At 40.8% G+C, this 20,122-nt stretch overlaps 1 protein-coding gene across 2 annotated transcripts in view; it reads left to right on the forward strand.

The window, feature by feature from the left end:
• MED13L (mediator complex subunit 13L) overlaps window positions 1-19,736 on the forward strand; it is a 282,965-nt gene extending 263,229 nt beyond the window's left edge. For both annotated transcript variants that reach the window (XM_068989585.1, XM_068989586.1), the window contains exons 23-31: window positions 757-945; window positions 5,937-6,160; window positions 6,349-6,491; window positions 9,281-9,439; window positions 10,245-10,421; window positions 11,561-11,715; window positions 14,402-14,563; window positions 16,201-16,313; window positions 17,306-19,736. In XM_068989585.1, coding sequence (XP_068845686.1) covers window positions 757-945; window positions 5,937-6,160; window positions 6,349-6,491; window positions 9,281-9,439; window positions 10,245-10,421; window positions 11,561-11,715; window positions 14,402-14,563; window positions 16,201-16,313; window positions 17,306-17,438 — 1,455 coding nt within the window. In that variant the 3' untranslated portion in view covers window positions 17,439-19,736. The remainder of the gene's footprint in view (window positions 1-756; window positions 946-5,936; window positions 6,161-6,348; window positions 6,492-9,280; window positions 9,440-10,244; window positions 10,422-11,560; window positions 11,716-14,401; window positions 14,564-16,200; window positions 16,314-17,305) is intronic.
• The last annotated feature ends 386 nt before the right edge of the window (window positions 19,737-20,122 follow it).

The raw sequence follows: 20,122 nt of genomic DNA on the forward strand, positions 1-20,122 counted from the left end.
TGGGGAACTAGGGTCCCGAAAACTGCATAGTGTGACCAATAAATAAATGAATACTGCCAGAATAAACATTTTTATGTGTAATCTCTCTTTTACAATTCAAGTATTTCTTAAAGTGGATTCTTAGATAAAGATACTGATAAATGATGCCAGATTCCTTTCCCAAAAGGTTATAGTTATTTACAGTTCTTTCAGGAGTGAATGCACCTTTGCAAACTTCATAGTGTAATAATTTTTTAAGTTTATAATTTAATAGGTGAAAAATGATGGGTGTTTAGACTTTTGTATCACTGTCCCTTTTAACTCATTTCTGTAGAATTCATTTAAAGCTCCTGGTGTAGTTTGTTGATAGTTTTTCGTCAAAGTCTGTGTCTCACATGATTAGACAATAATTCCAGTGATGCCATGCGTATTAAGTGTAAGAACTGAGGAATATATTAAAAGCAAGTTTTAACATTTGAGGGCATAGCAACAATAAATTGAGAATTTATCCCTAAAATGGGAACAGGGTAATTTCTAAGTGACAATGTAACTTGCCTAGCAGAGTGACACCCTTTCTTAAACTGCTGCTATTTGTAATATAAGACTTTGTGTTACTGAAAGGAATTAAGATTGAATTATATTATGTTTGGCATTTCTGTATTTAAAGACTAAAGTTGCCTCTCCCATTCAAATAAAGAATTCATGCCATTTCATTTTCCAGCTGCCTTGTTAGCATATGAGATCTGTTTCCAGTCTTGTTTGTGTTTGTGTCTGTAGATTGTGCCTTGCCAGTACATGCTGCAGACAATGAAGGATGAGCAAGTTTTCTACATTCAATACTTGAAGTCCATGGCATTTTCAGTGTACTGCCAGTGCAGGCGACCTCTGCCTACACAGATCCACATTAAATCCCTCACAGGATTCGGGCCTGCCGCCAGCATTGAGATGACTCTCAAGAACCCGGAGGTAGGCAGCAGCCGGGCAGAAATTTGCAAAGACTGCTTTTCTACTAAAGATGCAAGCCAGGAGAGTTACTTGCTCGGTCTGTCTTCTCCGTTTACATAAGAGTGGCAGATTTCTCTAATCCTTAAATTGAAAGGGAGGAGGTAACTTCTCTGAACTTACATAATCTTTTGAGAAAGGAGGCAAGCAAACTCCTGCTTTTTTCTTGATGTAAGACCTAAGGCAACAATACACTTATCCTCTTTACTTTACTTACTAATGTTCTGCTTTCCTGTATTGATTTTGCTCATTAATTTTGGAAGCTGATCTGTGTCTCTACCTCTACCTCCCCCAGCTCTTTCCTCCCAGAGCAGCTGTTGTGTGTGTTCACTCTACACGGGCCCCTCACCTTCTCATGCTTTCTCTTCCCCTGGTCTCTGTGCTTCTGTGTGTGGATGAATGTGTTTTCTCTCCATCTTCCTAACTCTATCTTGCACAGATGTGTACCTCCAAAACACCAAGCCAAACATGCTTTAAACCAGAGTTGTACACTGCTGTTGTTTTACTAAATCATCTTTTCCTGAAGATAGATGTACAGGGCAGTGTTGAGGACTTTAAAAGCCTTCAAAAATCAATTCCACAACTTTTGCATGAAAAATTACCCATTAATAAGAGCCAGCAAACAACGCTTTACTGTTAGAGAACTTAATATCCCAAATTGCTAATTTTAGTTGGTAATGTTTTTCTGGAAAACTAAAAAAAAAAAACCAACCTACTACTTAATACCGCATTTGTTGTAACCTGGTTCAAGTCAGCTTGGTCCCAAGGAAGGGAACTGCTTAGCTGACAGCTTACATCCACTCTGGGGTTACAGAAAAGTTCTGTCGTTGGCAATTCTAGGTTAGTTTGTTGAGTTTGTGTGTTGGTGTTTTTGTTTTTTTTTTGGTGAGCAAGTCATCTATTTTCTCTACTACTAGCTTTTTTTAGAATTGTAATATATCCGTTTCTACTTCTTATTTATGTCTGGAAATCATGAGTTTGTCCTTTCTGTATACACTTTAAATTTTTTAGTTCTTTACCTCTTGTGGTTATTGTACAATTCAGATGCAGTCATTCCTTATGCTTTCGTAAGAAGCTATCACAATTTCAAGTGACAGCTAATAGCAGTCTGCATTTTCATAGAAGTGAGTAAAGACTGACTACCTATATTAAGATATCCCAAGGCATTATGTAATGTTTTAAAAGATTATATACTGGCAGAACACTGTGAGAGTTCATGAGACAAAGTGAGGCTCAGATGAAAATAAATTGCAAAAATATGCTTTCTTTCCTTTTGCTTTGGAACAGGAAGAGAGAAATCAGTTGTTTGACTTAATTAAAAACCTAAGAACCAAACATGAATACTTACTGAGGTCCATAAATCTTCACTTGTGTGAAGGTACTGACTCCTGCTAGATGTGGCCTCTCCCTCAGTCTGTAGGTCGAATTTTGTACTTTCACTCGGCAACTGAATCTGAGTGTCTGCTGCCAGACTCTGTGTTAGGTGTCGACTGTGCAGCGGTGAGCAAGATACCAGTCCTCTGCTTCCAGGGATTCGCAGTTTCTGCAGTGGCACAGCCTCATGCAAGCTCCTGGCAGCCACGGTCTCACTTGCTATCTCTGTGGGGTCGCCTGTTCTGGCTGTTTTATGTACATGGAGTCATCCCACATGTAAGCTGTTACGTCTGGCTTCTTGCACTTAACATCATGTTTTCAAGGTTCCTCCATGTCATAGCACATATGACACTTCTGTGGCTAAATAATGCTCTACTATATGGATGGACCACAACTTGTTTATCCCATGAGTGGATGGACGTGTGGACTTTTCCACTTTCTGGCTGTTTTGACAAATGCTGCTCTAAATAGTTGTGTATGAGTTTTTATGTGGCTATGTGTTTTTGGTTTTTCCGGTATGAAATTTCCAGGTCTGTGGAGAGTGAATGGATCAGTGATAAGGTTAGGTTTGAAACTTGAACAAGTTGTTGAATATCTTTGTATCCCTGAAATGAAGGAATTGGGTTAAATTATCTCTAAAATCTCCTCTAATTCTGTAATTCCATTATTACCGTTTCTTATGCTATAGAATTCACGGGCTGGCAACTCTGACTGTGGGCTAAACCCAGCCTGCAGCCTGCATGTGTATGAGCAGTCAGATGGGAGTGATGGTTACATTTTTACAAAGAGAGGATTATGTGAAAGAGACTCACAAGGCCTAAAGTATTTGCTGTCTGGTCCTTTATAGAAGTTTGCTGACCCCTGCTGTAGTCTACTAAATACTGATACGTATGTAATAGCTGTAAACAAAAAGGTTAAATTTCATCACAGTTTATCTAAAATATTTGTCTTCGGTAACAGTTAATGCTTTGATTTCTTAAATTGCACACACATACACATAGTAAAGTATAATATACATACTGAAAAGTGCCCAGTCTTAAGTGTTCAGTTCAGTCGCTCAGTCGTGTCCAACTCTGCGACCCCATGAACCACAGCACGCCAGGCGTCCCTGTCCATCACCAACTCCTGGAGTCCACCCAAACCCATGTCTATTGAATCGGTGATGCCATCCAACCATCTCATCCTCTGTCGTCCCCTTCTCCTCCTGCCCTCAATCTTTATCAGCATCAGGGTCTTTTCAAATGAGTCAGCTCTTCGCATCAGGTGGCCAAAGTATTGGAGTTTCAGCTTCAACATCAGTCCTTCCAATGAACACCCAGGACTGATCTCCTTTAGAGTGGACTGGTTGGATCTCCTTGCAGTCCAAGGGACTCTCAAGAGTCTTCTCCAACACCATAGTTCAAAAGCATCAATTCTTTGGCGCTCAGCCTTCTTCACAGTCCAACTCTCACATCCATACACGACTACTGGAAAAACCATAGCCTTAGTCGGCCAAGTAATGTCTCTGCTTTTCAATATGGTATCTAGGTTGGTCATAACTTTCCTTCCAAGGAGTAAGCATCTTTTAATTTCATGGCTGCAATCACCATCCGCAGTGATTTTGAAGCCCAGAAAAATAAAAGTCTGACACTGTTTCCCCATCCATTTGCCATGAAGTGATGGGACCAGATGCCATGATCTTCGTTTTCTGAATGCTGAGCTTTAAGCCAACTTTTTCACTCTCCTCTTTCACTTTCATCAAGAGGCTCTTTAGTTCTTCTTCACTTTCTGCCATAAGGGTGGTGTCATCTGCATATCTGAAGTTATTGATATTTCTCCTGGTAATCTTGATTCCAGCTTGTGCTTCCTCCAGCCCAGCATTTCTCATGATGTACTCTGCATAGAAGTTAAATAAGCAGGGTGACAATATACAGCCTTGATGTACTCCTTTTCCTATTTGGAACCAGTCTGTTGTTCCATGTCCAGTTCTGACTGTTGCTTCCTGACCTGCATACAGGCTTGTCAAGAGGCAGGTCAGGTGGTCTGGTATTCCCATCCTCTTTCAGAATTTTCCACAGTTTATTGTGCTCCACACAGTCAAAGGCTTTGGCATAGTCAGTAAGTGTACTGCTTGCTGAATTTCTATAAGTAAAATTATGTAACTTATTATGTAACTAAGAGCCAGAAATAAAGCATAACAAGCATCCATCACTAAGGTCCCTTCTAGTCACTCCAGTGGTAATCACTATTTCGACTTGTAACAATGTAATTTTGCCCGTTTTTTTGGCTTTTATATAAATGGAAGTATAATTTACAATCTTTTGTGTGACTTCTTTGATTCAGTGTTGAGAATTATCCATTTTGTTGCTTGTGGTGGTTTTCTCATTCTCTTGGCCATTTAATGCTCTGCTTGTGTAACTTTATTACAGCTTAGCATCCATTTTACTATTGATGGTTATTTATGATGTTTTCTCTTCTGAGCTTTTTTGTTTTTTTTAATTTAAAAACTAAAAGTAGAAGTTTTTATTGATTTCTTTAAATTACTACTACATATTTTTCTTCTTACTAGAAAAGTTTTTAAGCAGTCATTCTTAACTTGACCAAAATTTTAAAAGCAAAGATATTTTGTAAATGTGTTGCAGACACGGGTGACAGAACCCTGCTTTTTCTAAGAGGACCTGCAACTGAATAAAGTCATGAGTTTTTAAGTAAGGTTCCACCAAGTTTTCTGGTAATTGAACAGAAGCAAGCCCACCACGGTTCATGGGAGATGGGTTAGACAGACAGATGTTCTTTCAGTTTTTCCATAATTTCATTCATTTTGTTGCCTGGAATTAACATCACAGTTTTCAGAGGCTTCACTGGTACATCATCAAAGGACCATCGGCCTCCCAGACACGTGTCACTCCCCTCCTACACTGAGTAGTTGAATTTCAGGATTGCCTTCTCGTAGAAAAATTATTCTTCTGCATTTGCAAACATTAACTCATCTTTTTTTGGTTGTTCCATTTCTTTTTGGAATTCTTTTTTCCTGCTTTCACAAACATCTTGCTGATCAGAAGGTAGAAGTAACACATCCCACATGGCTTGTGAGTTTTGTGTGCCTTTTTCTGAGCTATAAAATGGATACTGTTATGAACATGCTTATACCCGTCAGCATATATGTGCGTTTGCAGGGTGGGGGATCAGAGGGTACATGTTTGTTCAGCTTTTACAGATGTTCAGTACTTTCCCAAAGCACATCATATACCAGCAGTGAGAGAGAGTTCTAGTCACCCTGTTCTCATGAGTACTTGATGACGTTTCTCTTTTGTATTTTAGACATTCTGGTGGGTATATAGTGGTTTTAATCCTAATGACTTTCCTAATGACTAAGTTGGGCCAATTATTTATTTTCATAAGGAAATACTGGCTTGATTGAGTTGCCTCGCTCATGTGACTTATACAGTCTTTTTGTACCATTATTTATTTATAGGACTAGTCAGGGTGCAGTCTGTTGTCATTTCTCCCTGGTTTCCCTCAGTGCTATGTGGGTTTTGTTGTGAACACCGAGTTGAGTTGCTCTGTGTTGTTACTGATTTTGATTTTGATTCTTATTTCAGCGGCCCAGCCCGATCCAGCTTTACTCCCCTCCTTTTATATTGGCCCCAATCAAAGAGAAGCAGACGGAGCCGGGAGAGACACTCGGTGAAGCGAGCCAGAAATACAACGTGCTCTTTGTGGGCTATTGTCTGTCTCACGACCAGCGCTGGCTTTTGGCTTCCTGCACTGACCTCCATGGAGAATTATTAGAAACTTGTATTGTAAATATTGCTTTACCAAACAGGTGAGGAGCCTTGGTGTTTATGGTGCATGTAAACTGACACTGTGCCTTTTCTCAGCTAATGGATATTTCTAACTCTCCTACCTAAATACAGTGGGTACCATGGGGGTGGGTTCTTTGGAATTTTCTTGGTTTTGTCTTACTGAGTAATAGCTCTGACTCATTTGGGGACCCTTTTCCATTGATTTAAGGTCACGGAGGAGTAAAGTATCTGCACGTAAGATCGGACTACAGAAGCTGTGGGAGTGGTGCGTCGGTATTGTCCAGATGACATCTCTGCCCTGGAGAGTTGTGATCGGGCGACTCGGGCGTCTAGGCCACGGGGAACTCAAAGGTGAGAAATTCCTGAAGCAAAGGAAAGGAAGAGGGCTGAGCTAACTTCATTAACTAAGCTGAGGGGGAAAACAGTGAAGCTGGTAGTAAGAGTAGATAGAGGACGTTATATTTTCTGATTCTTTTAAATGTACAGGGTAAACTTGTGATTTTTAGACTTTTTATTAGCAACAGAATCATTTACAAAGAAAATTTTAAATATTGAACCTAGCAGAAAAATAATTCTTTATATTAATCTATAAAAGTGACACTAAATTAAAATTTCTAACATTTGTATATTGAGTCAGTGAGAAGAACAAGCAGTTTTTTTTTTTGAACAAGTCAGTTTTACCTGGAAATTTTTATATCAGATTATGGATGATGGTAAATGTCATATACAGCCTTTACTTGCATTTACTTGTTTGTTTTTGGTGGTTGATGGTGAGGAGATTGTATTGTTTTAGTGGCATGATAACAAGATCATCCTTGTTGGCAAGGACAAGTAGTTGCAAACTGGAAATATCACCATTGTCTGATAGTCTGTGGTCTGGAAATTTAAGAGAATAGGTTTTTTGTTTTGTTTTTTTTAAGCTGAATCCACCAATTTATATTCCCTATAAGAAATACAACAAAGGACTAAAAGTAAGTGCCATGTAACACCACTGACCACTGGCAGCTGCCTTGCCTGACGCTAAGCCCAGCTCATTCGTTATCCTCATGGCGCTACTTACACAGTTTTATTTGAACAGGCCTAGATTATTTTAAGCTCCATCAGTGGCGTATTTATAAAAAGTCCAGTATACGCATATAGATGTGATTTTTTCTAAGGCGTGTGCAAAAGCAAGCCTGTGTCACAGATTAGCCTGGTAGTTTTGCGTGTGTCAAGTGTATATTAGGGCAGAGTTGGCCAACTTTCTTTGTAAAGGGCCAGAGAGTAAATATTTTGGACTGTGCAGGCTAGCTGGTCACTGTTGAGCAACCAGCTGTTCTATTGTACTGTCACAATAACCACAGACAATACCCCCTTGAACGGGCACGGATGTGTTCCCAAAAGACCCTGCTGACATCAGGTGGTGGGCACGACCTGGCCTGCGGACCGGTTTGCGGACCCTTGTGTTGGAGTGTGCGTAGTATTTCTTTGCGTGAAATTTATATCAGGTATTTTGGAAAACCCTGAAATAAAACCCCTGATATGGAGATAACTTGTCTTGTATCAAGTGCCCAGAGGGGTTAATTATTAGGGTTTAACAGCAGTTAATACAAATATATGTATTAAGTGTTTGCTTAGGAATCTTATACACAGAATTTTTTTTTTATTAAATCATACTCTAGGCCAATAGGAAAATATCACCCTTTTCATTTTAAAAAGAATATTATACTTATAATGAATCTGTATCAGTAGCCTGGAGGTCTAATTCATAGGGGATTCATCATTTCATTTCTGTCAGAATTCCTGTCTTCTCTCCTGCTATACCTTTTAGTCAATCTTATTTTTTAAAGGCTTTAAGCTACTCTTAACCCTTGGGAAAAGTTAGAATATAATAGAAAAGAAGTAGAGGGGATGAAAATATAGCCTAGTAGTCTAGTTATTTGGTGTTTTGGAAAATTATTGGAGCTGTTGCCCTCCCTTGTATGATTTTTTAGAAGGGACACAAGTGTGACCAAGGACTCCATCAAAAGACTGAGAGAAAACGTACCTTCAAGGAGTAAACACAGAAAACAGCCTCGTGTACAGGACACGGGTTTCTTCCTTTGGGGAACCGAGCTCTGTACCACCTTGCATTACTGTGGGGCAGTAGCAGATACGGGTCCACAGATTTCAGTTTTATGAATCTCTGTTCTTTATCACCAGAGTGTGTGTGATAAAAAGAATCATAGTGGCTTTTCTTTCTTATTTGGTTTTTAAATACTGAATTCACATCTCGGGTTTTTCTGTGGTTTTTTAAACATACGCCCTCCTCCATGCTCCTTGACCCTTTTTATTTCAGCCACTTCAGTTCGCTGTTCATTGGGAATATGAAATGTGAAAGTTTTGGGGTTTTTTAAGCTGCTTTTTAAGGGAGAGTAGGCATGTGGCGGTGGAGAGGTGGAGTGGCGTGCCTCTGGGATGTGACAGTGTGTGGCTGCAGTCCTGTGACAGTGATGCGCTTCCTTTGTGGCCAGGGTCAGAATAAAGGGAGGGCCGAGTGCTCTTCAGTTCCCAGAGTAACATTACCCTTTGCAGTTTTGTGATGAGATATCCTGCCTTTGTTTGGATAATAGAAAATTTGTGCCACCTTTTTAATCTGAACAACTAATGTGGCATTATCTGGAGCATGTTACTTGTACCCATTGCTTATCAGCTGTTTGGGGCATGCCAGGAAAGGGTCTGCTTGTTTTTTTTCTGCTGCTTGCCTTTGATGAAACAACCAACCTAGAGCAGTAAACAAAACTGAGGTTCACCCCCAACTATGCTCTCTTCTGAAGAAAAGTATCTGTGAGGGTGTGAAAGAGTCAGGCCTGGAGGAGGGGGAGAAAGGACAGAACAGACTGGCATCCCCAACAGGAAGTTTGTGCACATCTGCCTGGGTCTGTGCTGGGCCCGCGTAACCTCAGTCTCCATAATGGCAGGCCTTTGTTCCCTTGTTAATGAAGTGTAATCGAGGTCAAGTAACATTTTCTTTGTAGCAAGGAGGGGAACCTGTATAAAGACATATTCCCTTTAGGGCCCAATCCTGGAAATTCAATTATCAGGCAGAACTGGTAAAGCACTCAAAGCTCACATCAGTGTGCATTTCAAAGACTGTGTGAGACTGTGGTATTTGATTCCAGATTGGAGTATCCTCCTCGGAGAATGTTCACTACAGACAATCAGTAAACGGCTCAAGGACGTATGCCGGATGTGTGGAATCTCTGCTGCAGACTCGCCTTCTATCCTTAGTGCCTGCCTGGTTGCCATGGAGCCCCAGGGCTCCTTTGTAGTGATGCCAGGTAACTCTCTTGTCAGTTTTCTTAATTAGGTATCAGAGTACTTCAGTCCATTTATTCTGAAGTTCACACACAAATATAGATTGTTATCTTTATTATCTTTATGGAAAACGATTGTACTCAAGGCTCAAAAGTGGAAACCATTTGGTCTCTTCCAAGGGAGTGGTTTGTGACTTTATCTGTTAACCCTCACTTGGGGGAGAGCCTGAGTCCTGAGTGTGATCCAGAGCTCTTGGAGTCATGGCAAATTATTTGCCTGACCCCAACCTGTTGGGCAGGTTACATCATTTCTTTGTGCTCTGTCCTCCTTATGACATGGGGTAGTAGTTCTTACCTCAAGATGCTGGCTTTGATGATTGAATGAGATGATATGAGTAAAGATTTAGTACAGAATCTAGCATATAGTATGCATTCAATAAATATGCATTTTAACAATTTTTAGTTGAATGGTATCGTTTCTACAGAATTGTGCTGTTAGGAGAACAGTCCTTTATAAATTATTAGCAATCACAGGAGAACAGAAGGTTTTACTTTTAGAAATACTTATTTAATTAAATCATATTTGGTTGACTCAGTCCAGTTTTATCTTAACTTTCCTAATGTGAAATCTGGCTTGGGTTATCATAGGTAAATGCTCTGAGTCAGTTTCTTGAAAATATTTGAACAAATGGGCTCAACTTTAAATGTGTGTCCATCATGGCACTTGTGTCAGACTCGTATCAGTCCGGCTCAGGTCCTCTTAGAATGTATTTCTGGAGTTGTTCACTGCTACACAAAAGGAATGAACCCCTTTTCCCTGCCTTTTAAGATGCTGTCACAATGGGCTCTGTGTTTGGTCGAAGCACTGCACTGAACATGCAGTCGTCCCAGCTCAACACCCCTCAGGATGCTTCCTGTACACACATCCTGGTGTTCCCAACGTCGTCAACCATCCAGGTGGCTCCAGCCAACTATCCCAATGAAGATGGGTTTAGCCCCAACAATGGTGAGTGGACACGGAGCAGCTTGACTCCTTCACCAAAATGCCGTGCCACAGCAGGGAGTCACTGCGCTGCGGCAGGTTCTTCTGTGTCGTAAGGAACGGCTTATAGAGCATGAGGGAACTGAAGGGCTGAGAATCTTTCTGGTCTTGAGGATTTCATTTATACTATTGCCAAGGCCATATAAACACTTTCCTCTCTTGGGTAATTACTTTCTGCCTTTCATTTAATGAAAAATAGGTAACTTTCTCCTATCTGGTTGTGTCCTGTGGTGTCACTCTTTCAATAAATATTTCTTAGCTTTAGCTGGTTTGAATTGAGTGAAGACTACTGGGCAGTAGTCAGATAGCATCTAATTCACTCTGAAACAACTCCTTAGTTGATAATTCTTAATAGATATTCTTGGTTTGAATATCTTAAAGCATTTGTTAACAAATGAGTATAAACTATAAAATGCTCAATATTATGCAGCCATTTACAGTGATTTTTGAGGAATTTTTAGCAGCATTTGGTCCCATTAAATGGGGAGGGTAAAAGGATATCATCCTGCATGTGTGTACACACATAAGATGTGTAGTATGATCGTGGTGTAATAATACAGAAACAGAACCAGCGAAAATGTTCTTGGTGACTAGGTTTCGCATTTTATACTTTCCAAGCTTTCTGCTCTGTGTGCACCTTACTTCTATGATAGAGGAGAGGATTTCATAGGGACAGCAGTGTGCTTTGATCTGCTGGTGTAAGAAGCCTCCAGTTTCAGGCCAAGTTCACACCTATTAGCATGCATTAATTCAGCCTTAAGTGTTTTTAGATGCTAATTGGATATACAGATGGAGTCTGCTGTTTTCTTGGATGGTGTCAGTTTTAACTTTCTTTAATAATTAAATTGCTTCTTTAGCTGCTTTGCCATCGTTTTATGTTCTTTATTTCTCCATTCTGTGAATACTTCACGCTAGGAGATCACTGGAGAGAGGACACAATGAAAGGCTTATTTGCAGCACCTTGAACCCAATGGGCACACGTTAAGTCTAAGTGGTTAATGATACATACCTAGAACACTCCTAAGCCAACAAACCATGTTTTGCTTTAAGTCGGGGCTGTGGATGAGCTTTTTAATTTTTGTGTTTTTCTCTCTCCCTTCTAGATGACATGTTTGTTGACCTTCCATTCCCAGATGATATGGACAATGATATTGGCATATTAATGACTGGGAATCTCCATTCCTCTCCCAACTCCTCCCCAGTCCCCTCCCCAGGCTCTCCTGGAATCGGCGTGGGCTCTCACTTTCAGCACAGTCGGGTAAGCCTGACTTGGGACACTTGGCACGTTTAAACCCACCACAGCCTTGAGGGGAAGGCCCCTGGAGATGCCGACCTCCGTTGCTACATCTGCCTTTCCTCCCAGTGGTCCTGATACAAGTGAAGTCCATGTGGCTCTGTTGTTTCATTTTGAGCAAAGGCAGGAATTCTAAAGAAATGTGTTACCATTCCTGATGACTGTTTAATCAGAAGAATAGTCCATTACAGCTGGCAGAGTTTTATGCAGTTGTCTTCTGAACAAAACTTAGTTTTGGTTGCTTGCCGTTTCCCAGTTAATTGTAATATTTTTGCCAAAACAGCAGCTTTTCAGAGACTAGTTCAATAATCCTGCTTATTCAGCATGCAGAATAACTGTTAACTGAAGAACACACTGTTGATGGTTATTCGAAAAGAGGCCTCCCTTGTCTTGGTCTGTGTTTTGCCACCTTTTTTAGGCAGTCCGACCTCCTCTGTAGCCAGCCTGCAGGGATGGGAAGAGCCCACAGGTGGCTGATTGTGAAGACATGTCCACGTTAATGCCAGAGTACTAAGGGACAAAACAGAGCTTACAACTAGTTTCCTCTTTAAATATTCTAGGGATATTAGAGGTGAGCTAGCAGAAGATTGAAGCATTAAAGGTTCCGCCATAAAGCTAGGTGATGCATGCTTTATCCTGGTATTGTACTTAAAATACTAAGATTGAGGGGTTAGACACAGAAAAATAGCTGTCCAGTATCTTAAACTGGACAAGTAAAAGCAACCTGTTTACCCTCATTCAGACACAAAGATGTTCTTAAAGGACTTAGGTTTCTGTCAGGTGGAACTTTTATTGCCAGCCCTGAGTTTGTTGAAGGACAATCAAGAGAAAACAAGATGGAAAACTTTAGTCACAGTGCGGATGAGACCAAGGAACAGCAACTCAGTAGTCTGCCTTCGTGTCACTGCCTGCCCCCTAATTTTCCCTTCTGGGGGAAGACTGTAAGTGTCTTGACTTCCTCCTCAAGCATTTGCCAGTTAATGACAATTTATGGGTTCACTGGAGATTGTTGTGATGGGGACGGAGAACACACTTTTACATTGAATGGTTTAATTTAGGATTACTGTGAGTTCTAGAGGCCAGTAGCGCTGCAGCTGGGAATGTGTGCCCTGGAGGCTGAAAAACAGAGCTCTGAGTTAAAGCTCACTAGCACTGTGTGACCTTGGACAAGTTTACTCTACTTATCTCAGCCTTAGTTACCTTATCTGTGAAATGGAAATAGTAGCAACTATCTTCCAGTACTGGTTGTTATAATTCAGCCTGTCCATTAACAAAGAATTGGCAGCTGAAGTATAATGTTAGTTTTGTGAGAAGCAGAGGTGTGCTGTCTGTCTTTTCTCCCTTGGTTGGCACCTCAAGCCATTGAATGTCACACTTCAAACAGTTCTGTGCTGAAGCTGGTCAGGTGGCCTTTTCCACTCCTGAACGCCTGCGGCCAGGTAGCTCTGACAGGCTTTCAGCATTTCCTCCTCCTGAACCATTAAACATTCTTTGATATTCAGTTAAGACATTACAACAGGAGAAAGCATTCAAAGTTGCAGTTAGTTTTTCTTAACTCAGAATTGCTACAACTTGGTGTAGGAGTTGAGGGGTTTTTTTCCTTTGAAACAGAAGGCTTTTGAGAACAAATGAATTATTATTGCTTGCATAAAAGGTACATTTTCAACTCTTGAAGCTAGCTAAGAGATTAAAAGATGAGGAAAATGTCAATTACCAAAAAAATAAAAATAAACGCCCAGTAAGGCTGTCACAAAAATCCCTTATTCCTGGGATTGCTGTAAATTGAAACAAGACTTCAGGAGCAGACCTCCCACTGCTGGCAGGTCAGAGAGCTTTGAGTTGGTACGACCTTGTTGACAGTGGACAGTCAGGCGCACTCATGTGTTTTGGGTGACTGCAGGGGGAAAGAGCAGATGGGTGTGGTGAGTCCGCTCCTTCCATTTTTAGTTTGTTACCTAATAATGCCATGGAGCAGATTTTATGTTCTGCAGAAAAGGGAGCAGAGAAAATAAGTCTGTTTACTCAGCTGACGTTAGCTTTATGTATATATCTCATCAGATGTCCGCGTGTGGCAGACACTGCCTCCCCTGCTGCCCTTTCTCGGTCAGTTAGCCACTATAGTGCACAGTGAACTGATAAAAAGCTGGGTGACGGTGTCAGAGGACGAACTTCCCGTTACAAAAGAAGTGTCCGCAGATGTAATAATGCACAGTTAATACCGCATTGTGAGGACTCCCCTGGGGGTCCAGTGGTTAAGAATCCGCTTGCCAATACAGGGGCAGAGAGTCCATCCCTGGTCCACGAGGACGTGCCACGGGACAGCTCGGCCCGTGCTCCACAGCCCACGCACCGCAACAAAGACCCAGCACAGCCAAAAACAAATAACTTTAAAACACCATATTGTATATTTGATAGTTGCTACGCGTAGATGTTTTTAAAAAGTTCTCATCAAAAGAAAAAACGTAGAGCTCTGTACATGGTGGATGTTCACTAGCCTTATCGTGATTATGTCCCACAATTGGGACCATTGTGCTGTACACCTGAAACTAGTATACATGTCAGTTATATCGATTTCTTTTGAAAAGATGATTTTACAGAAAGCTTTCTTTGGTGATAAATGCTGATCACGCTTTGGGACTTTGTCTTTCAGAGCCAGGGTGAGCGTCTTCTTTCTAGGGAAGCGCCCGAGGAGCTGAAGCAGCAGCCTCTAGCCCTTGGGTATTTTGTGTCAACCGCCAAAGCCGAGAATCTCCCCCAGTGGTTTTGGTCATCGTGTCCCCAGGCTCAGAACCAGTGTCCCCTCTTCCTCAAGGTTGGTTTGGTGTCATGTTTGAAGTTTTGGGGGGGATGAATGACTTAATGCTCAAAATTTGGTGACAATTTGTTCCCTGATTCTCTCATGTCTACTTGAAGTCTGAGGATGTTTTACTTACAGCTAGAGCAGAGAGTAGAATTTAGGAGAGGAACCCAAAACCATATCACAGAGGAGTGACATTTGCCCAGGCAGGAGACCTCAGGTCGCCCTGTGGTTCTGTGTAAGATTACTGCTGTCAGGGAAGTTACGCCTGGGGAGGGGAAGGTCAGTAATCACTGGTTGTCCTCTTCCTCCCCTGCATGGGGGCCAGCATTCTTTTTTAGAGTAGGGCAGGAGTGAGCTAAAAACCCTGTGTTTATGCATGCCCTTTCCTGTATATTTCTTGGAAATTTTTACTCCAAATTAAAGTGAAAAGCAAAAGATCTCACTTCAGTTTGAGTGAAAGAACCTAGAAGCAATCCATAGATTGGCAAAAATGCAGATGTTGAACATCATACTCTCTCAGCAGGACTGTGGCATTCCCCTTCTGATGCAAAGTCCCACCACAGAGGAATCCATGTGATACACACATAGACACCTGATGGTTAAAACCAAAAACAGTTTTCTCTTCCTGATGACTTCGACACAGTATTATGAGATCAAAGAATTTATGTTAAAAATCCATAATCTTTTCCTTCAGTTAGAATTTTTATCTTTTCCTCTCTAAGAAATATACATTTTTTAGCTCTGTTTACTGAAAAGACTTAGACATGATAGCTTAGTGGCAATAAACACCTTTCTTGACACATGTATTATTTCTCAATACCACTTATCATTCAAAAGTGTGAGAGTTCTTTGAAGAATGACGGATTCCAGGACTAAAGTAAGAAATCCATGATATCCTGAGACAACTTCTTTTCATGCCTAAAAGCATGGAAGTTACCAAAGATTATTAGAGTCTTTTCAAAGAACCAACAGCCAACTTGGAGGGGTTCCCATTGCCCAGGGATAGGATCGATCATTTGGTCATTAGAATGAACAGTGGTGGCAACAGACTGCTGAAAGTCTGTGGGTTCATAGTTGTGCTGGAAAACAAAACATTTAAAATAATTCACATTTTGAAGGAGAATCAAGCATTTATGTGGCCTCTGCTTTAAAATTATTACTTCAAAATTGATAAAGTAAAACTATGCTAAAACCCTTATGTTAAAGATTGATGGGGAACTTCATCATAGATAGAACATGCTGGTACCTGCTGAACCCAGGGCTCTGTCATAGTGCTTCAAAGGGGACAGCATGTGCCTTTGGACGTGACGCTGGAAGGGCAGCACACCAGTGATGGAGCGTGGAGGTCAGGAGAGAGGACCACAGTGACACCGTGAGCCACCCAGACTGTGGGCCTCTGCAGATCAAAACCTGTAGAGGGACACTTTTAGTTATTTGTAGTTATTTGCAAAGCTAGCTTTTTCCCGCTCTCTATTCTAGGATATGGCGTTATTTGGAATCACCTTGGGGGTACTGAGCAGCTTGAATTCAGGGATTTATAGAAGCCCTGACTCCTAAGGGACTTTAGACAGCGTCTGCTGCTGGCAGACGTGGGCTTCCTTCCCAAGTTGATTAGGCCCGAACGGTAACATCCTCTGTTCTTTTACCAGGCTTCGCTGCATCACCACATTTCTGTAGCACAGACGGATGAACTTCTCCCCGCCAGGAATTCTCAGCGGGTTCCACATCCTCTTGACTCCAAAACCACGTCTGATGTTTTAAGGTAGATTCAGACCTAGACAACATAGCTGTACAGTTTGAAATTTTATATTTTAATGAAAGACACCTTGGAAAAAAGAGTAAAATGTGGTGCTTGTGGAGGAGATGTTCCCTTTTGTGCAGTGGAGCACTGTTGGATTGGCCAGCGAGAAGCCACATCCCTCCAGCACATGCCTTGGACAGACAGACCGGGCAGCGGACGCCACCCCAGTAGATGGGCGTGAGCACCAGTGCTGTCACTTCCTGTTCCCAAGAGGCAGTCGTGGTGATGAAAATAGACCAGGATTAGGCGTGCAGAGGTAGAAAACCGCGTCTAGAGCTTAAAGCACTTGACTTTGAACACATTTTCTACCCTCCCTGACATAGATTATATACATAAAGTAAAACAAATTCCATGGTTGGGAAATCTCTCTCAGAATTCTCTTGCACTTGAGCAAGCTATAAACATGCTTCATATACCTAGAGAAGATATGCAAGCTTTTTCTAATGTTTTCTAACTCTTAAATGATTTGAAAATTATAATTAAAGCAAGAACCTAATCTACATGATTTTGGCTTCCAGAGCCTCTAGAGCAACACCATCCAATAGAAGTGAGTCAAATAATTACCATCTTAATATGGCTACTAGAAAAATCTTGAAATTTTAGTAATATAGAAACATATATGATAATGATCATATAAATAGTATCATTTGAATGGTAATCAATGTAAAAATAGTCATGAGCTATTTTCTATGCTTTCTGAAATACTCAGTCCCTGAAATCCCTATGCCTGTTCTCTGCATATAGCATATCTGAGTTGATGAGGGGCGGTGGCTGCCATATTGGACAGTGCAGGGCTAGAAGGAAGGGGAGACAGGAGCTCCGGGCTAGGGCCCAGAACCACTTCCAGAATGAGGTCACGCCTTCCTCCTGCCGACGTCTGGCACATCAGAGCTTGCGGACCAGCCTCCCTTCTGTCATGCCGGGCACCCTAACCTGTGTGTTCTCTCCGGCAGGTTTGTTTTGGAGCAGTACAACGCTCTGTCGTGGCTCACGTGCAATCCGGCCACCCAGGACCGTACCTCCTGCCTTCCCGTCCACTTCGTGGTGCTCACTCAGTTGTACAATGCCATCATGAATATACTCTAATTGGAAAAGCACTTGTTCTCTCTGGCTCAGTTCCTTCTCCCTGCAACCTCAGTCCAAGGAACCTGCGACACTCTGCAAATACCCCACTTCCTCCTCTGGAGACCACTCTGCACAGTCCCGCACTGTGATTCCTTCTCAGCAGGCACATGTCATTTCTGCAGTGTTCAGTACCAGAGTGACTCACTGACACTTCTCTCATGGACCTGGAAACTTCCACGAGCAGTGACTTGCAGCCAGTGTTACAGTGTGTGCGGCCCCAAACCACTGGGCCACAGGGAGTTTTTCTGTTGGCTTTTAAGAGGGAAATAGAAGAGACGGTGTCCTTTTGCACAAGAGTCTGCGTTTTCAGTCTCTGTTTAACATGGGCAGTGTAGCCCTCTGATGAAACCCTCCAGTTCCTGGTGTATGGCCTGTGGGTTACCTGAACTCCATAATCTGGGACTTTTGAAAAATAAGAACCAGCTCAAGTACATGATTTCATCATAGGGTTTCTATCTCCCTAGTGCTCCCATCTAGACTGGCGTGAGTGCTTTGGTTGACTTTATACCTGTGTGTAGATACAAGAGGTCTGGAGACATCTTCATTTTGTTTATTTATTTTAGGTTGTTCTGTCATGTGACTTTCTTTTTTTTTTTTTTAAATTCGTGAGGACCAGGTACAGTAGCTAAAACCCAACTCAGATCCACCATAGGATTCTTTGACTACATACCTCTGTCCTAGAAGCCGGAAAAGGAGTGAATACAAACTGGGGAGGATCATGCCTACAAAGTAATAATATATCCAAAACCACCCAGCAGTAGGTTTTGTTGAGAACAAACTGGGTAAACATTCTGCCATGTTCCTTATTAGAAGTGGCCAGCGTTTCATGAAGGACATTTTTACATAGAAGGCAGTCAGGCTCCACCCGGAGCCATGGAGGCAAGTACCTTCATCAGCTTTATATAGTCACAGTGGAAATATATTTTCTAGTGAATTCTTACTGAAAGCCAGGTCTCTCCTCTCATTAGATCAAAAGGGACTCATGTACATATCACAGTCAACAGTGTTTGTTCATAACATCAGTTATAAATACAGTGAATTTTTTCTGGACCATAGGAATATTATTTCAAAGAAATATTACAACTTAACCATTAAATTAGTACTTGAAGTTGAGCCTTTGTGGTGGAACTTTTTAAAAACAAACATACATACATGCCTTTTTAAAGCATTAAGGCTAACTGAAGTATTTCATGAGTCCTCATCCCAGGCCCAAGCGGGTTGTCTTGAAGACCCCGTCTCTGCCCCCTACCTTGCTGTGCGTTTCTGTCCGAGGGCAGTGGGTGTGGGCTTGCCTCCCGTGAGCCGCTCTGGTCAGGCTGTAGAGTTCTAGTCATCTTTAGAGAGAATCACGCAGATTTTAAAAGTTCTTCCAAGAAACTTCCATATTCTGGTTATTAACAAAAAAAAGAAAAATGTAATAACTGATGATTTTGTAAAAGTATTTTTCTTGAAATAATCTAACGTTTAAAACATTTAAAAAAAAATTGTGTGGTGGGAATGTGAAAGCAGAGAAATCACTTGTAAATGGATAATTTTGTTCTCTGTACCACCAATTGAGGGGGAGGGGTTGACTTTCGCAATGTATAGGTTAAAAAATCTGATATATCAAACCATTTGTATCTAATGTGTACAGTGTAAAATTGACTTTAAAAATATTGCAGTGCTATTTTTTCTTAATCAGAAAGGAAAAATTCTCAAGGCCTTTTGAAGAGCATAAGATGATGAAGATTGTAAACTTGTATAAAATTATCTTGGTGAGAAGACAAATTGTAAAGTAGATATTTGTAATCTTTTACCACTTTGGGGTTGCTTTTTTTCCCAGAATTCATCAGAACTTTGAATTTTTTTTTTAATGGGCTGTTTTTAATGCAGGGGCTTTTCTTCCCTAGAAACCCAGTTCTCAGCAAAAAAAGAAAAAAACAAAAAACTAAAAAACCCCTACAAAAACTTAAAAAAAAAAAGGCAGCAAAGGGTAGTTTTCATCTGGTGTCTTTTATTTAAGTTTTTTAAGTTAAGAAAAAGCTAGTGACATATTTATACGTTTTTGTGCAAAAATAAATGAATGGCAATAGATTTTAAAAAAAATCTTATTATGTACTTCTGTGTGAAAAAGTCTGTATAATATTTCCCTTAAATATGCATTATTTTACTTGTGAGTTTTTTACTGAATTAATCTGAAATGTACAAGCCCTGGATTTGCTACAGAGTGAGAACTTATTTTATTTTTTTTTTATTTTTAATTTTGGAAATTCTGCAGAAATCAGAACTCTTACCTTGGTTTGAACTAAAGAGGGGACATGGGGAGGGGAGAGGGGTGGGTTTGTCCAGCATGCTTGTATGTATATTTCAGAACCTTTTTTAAATGTAAAAGCTGTACATTTCTGGGAAGTTCTGAATTTCTTTTGTTTCCTTTTTCCTTCAAGCATTTTGCAGTGAGCTTCTTTTATATATAGCAAACAATTTGAAAGAATACAAAAATATGTGAAGTTCATTTAAAAAAAACTACAGTATAGCGCTGGTACAGTACACTAAAAGACTTTGATAAAAAGAAACAATACTAAAAAGCCTCCATTTTAAATGTCATTCATATATACCTTGTGAATGAGAGCTATATACTTTTACACACTTTTTTAGAGGAATAAATT

Source organism: Capricornis sumatraensis, chromosome 17 (genome assembly GCF_032405125.1).
Source record: "Capricornis sumatraensis isolate serow.1 chromosome 17, serow.2, whole genome shotgun sequence".
NCBI lineage: Eukaryota > Metazoa > Chordata > Mammalia > Artiodactyla > Bovidae > Capricornis > Capricornis sumatraensis.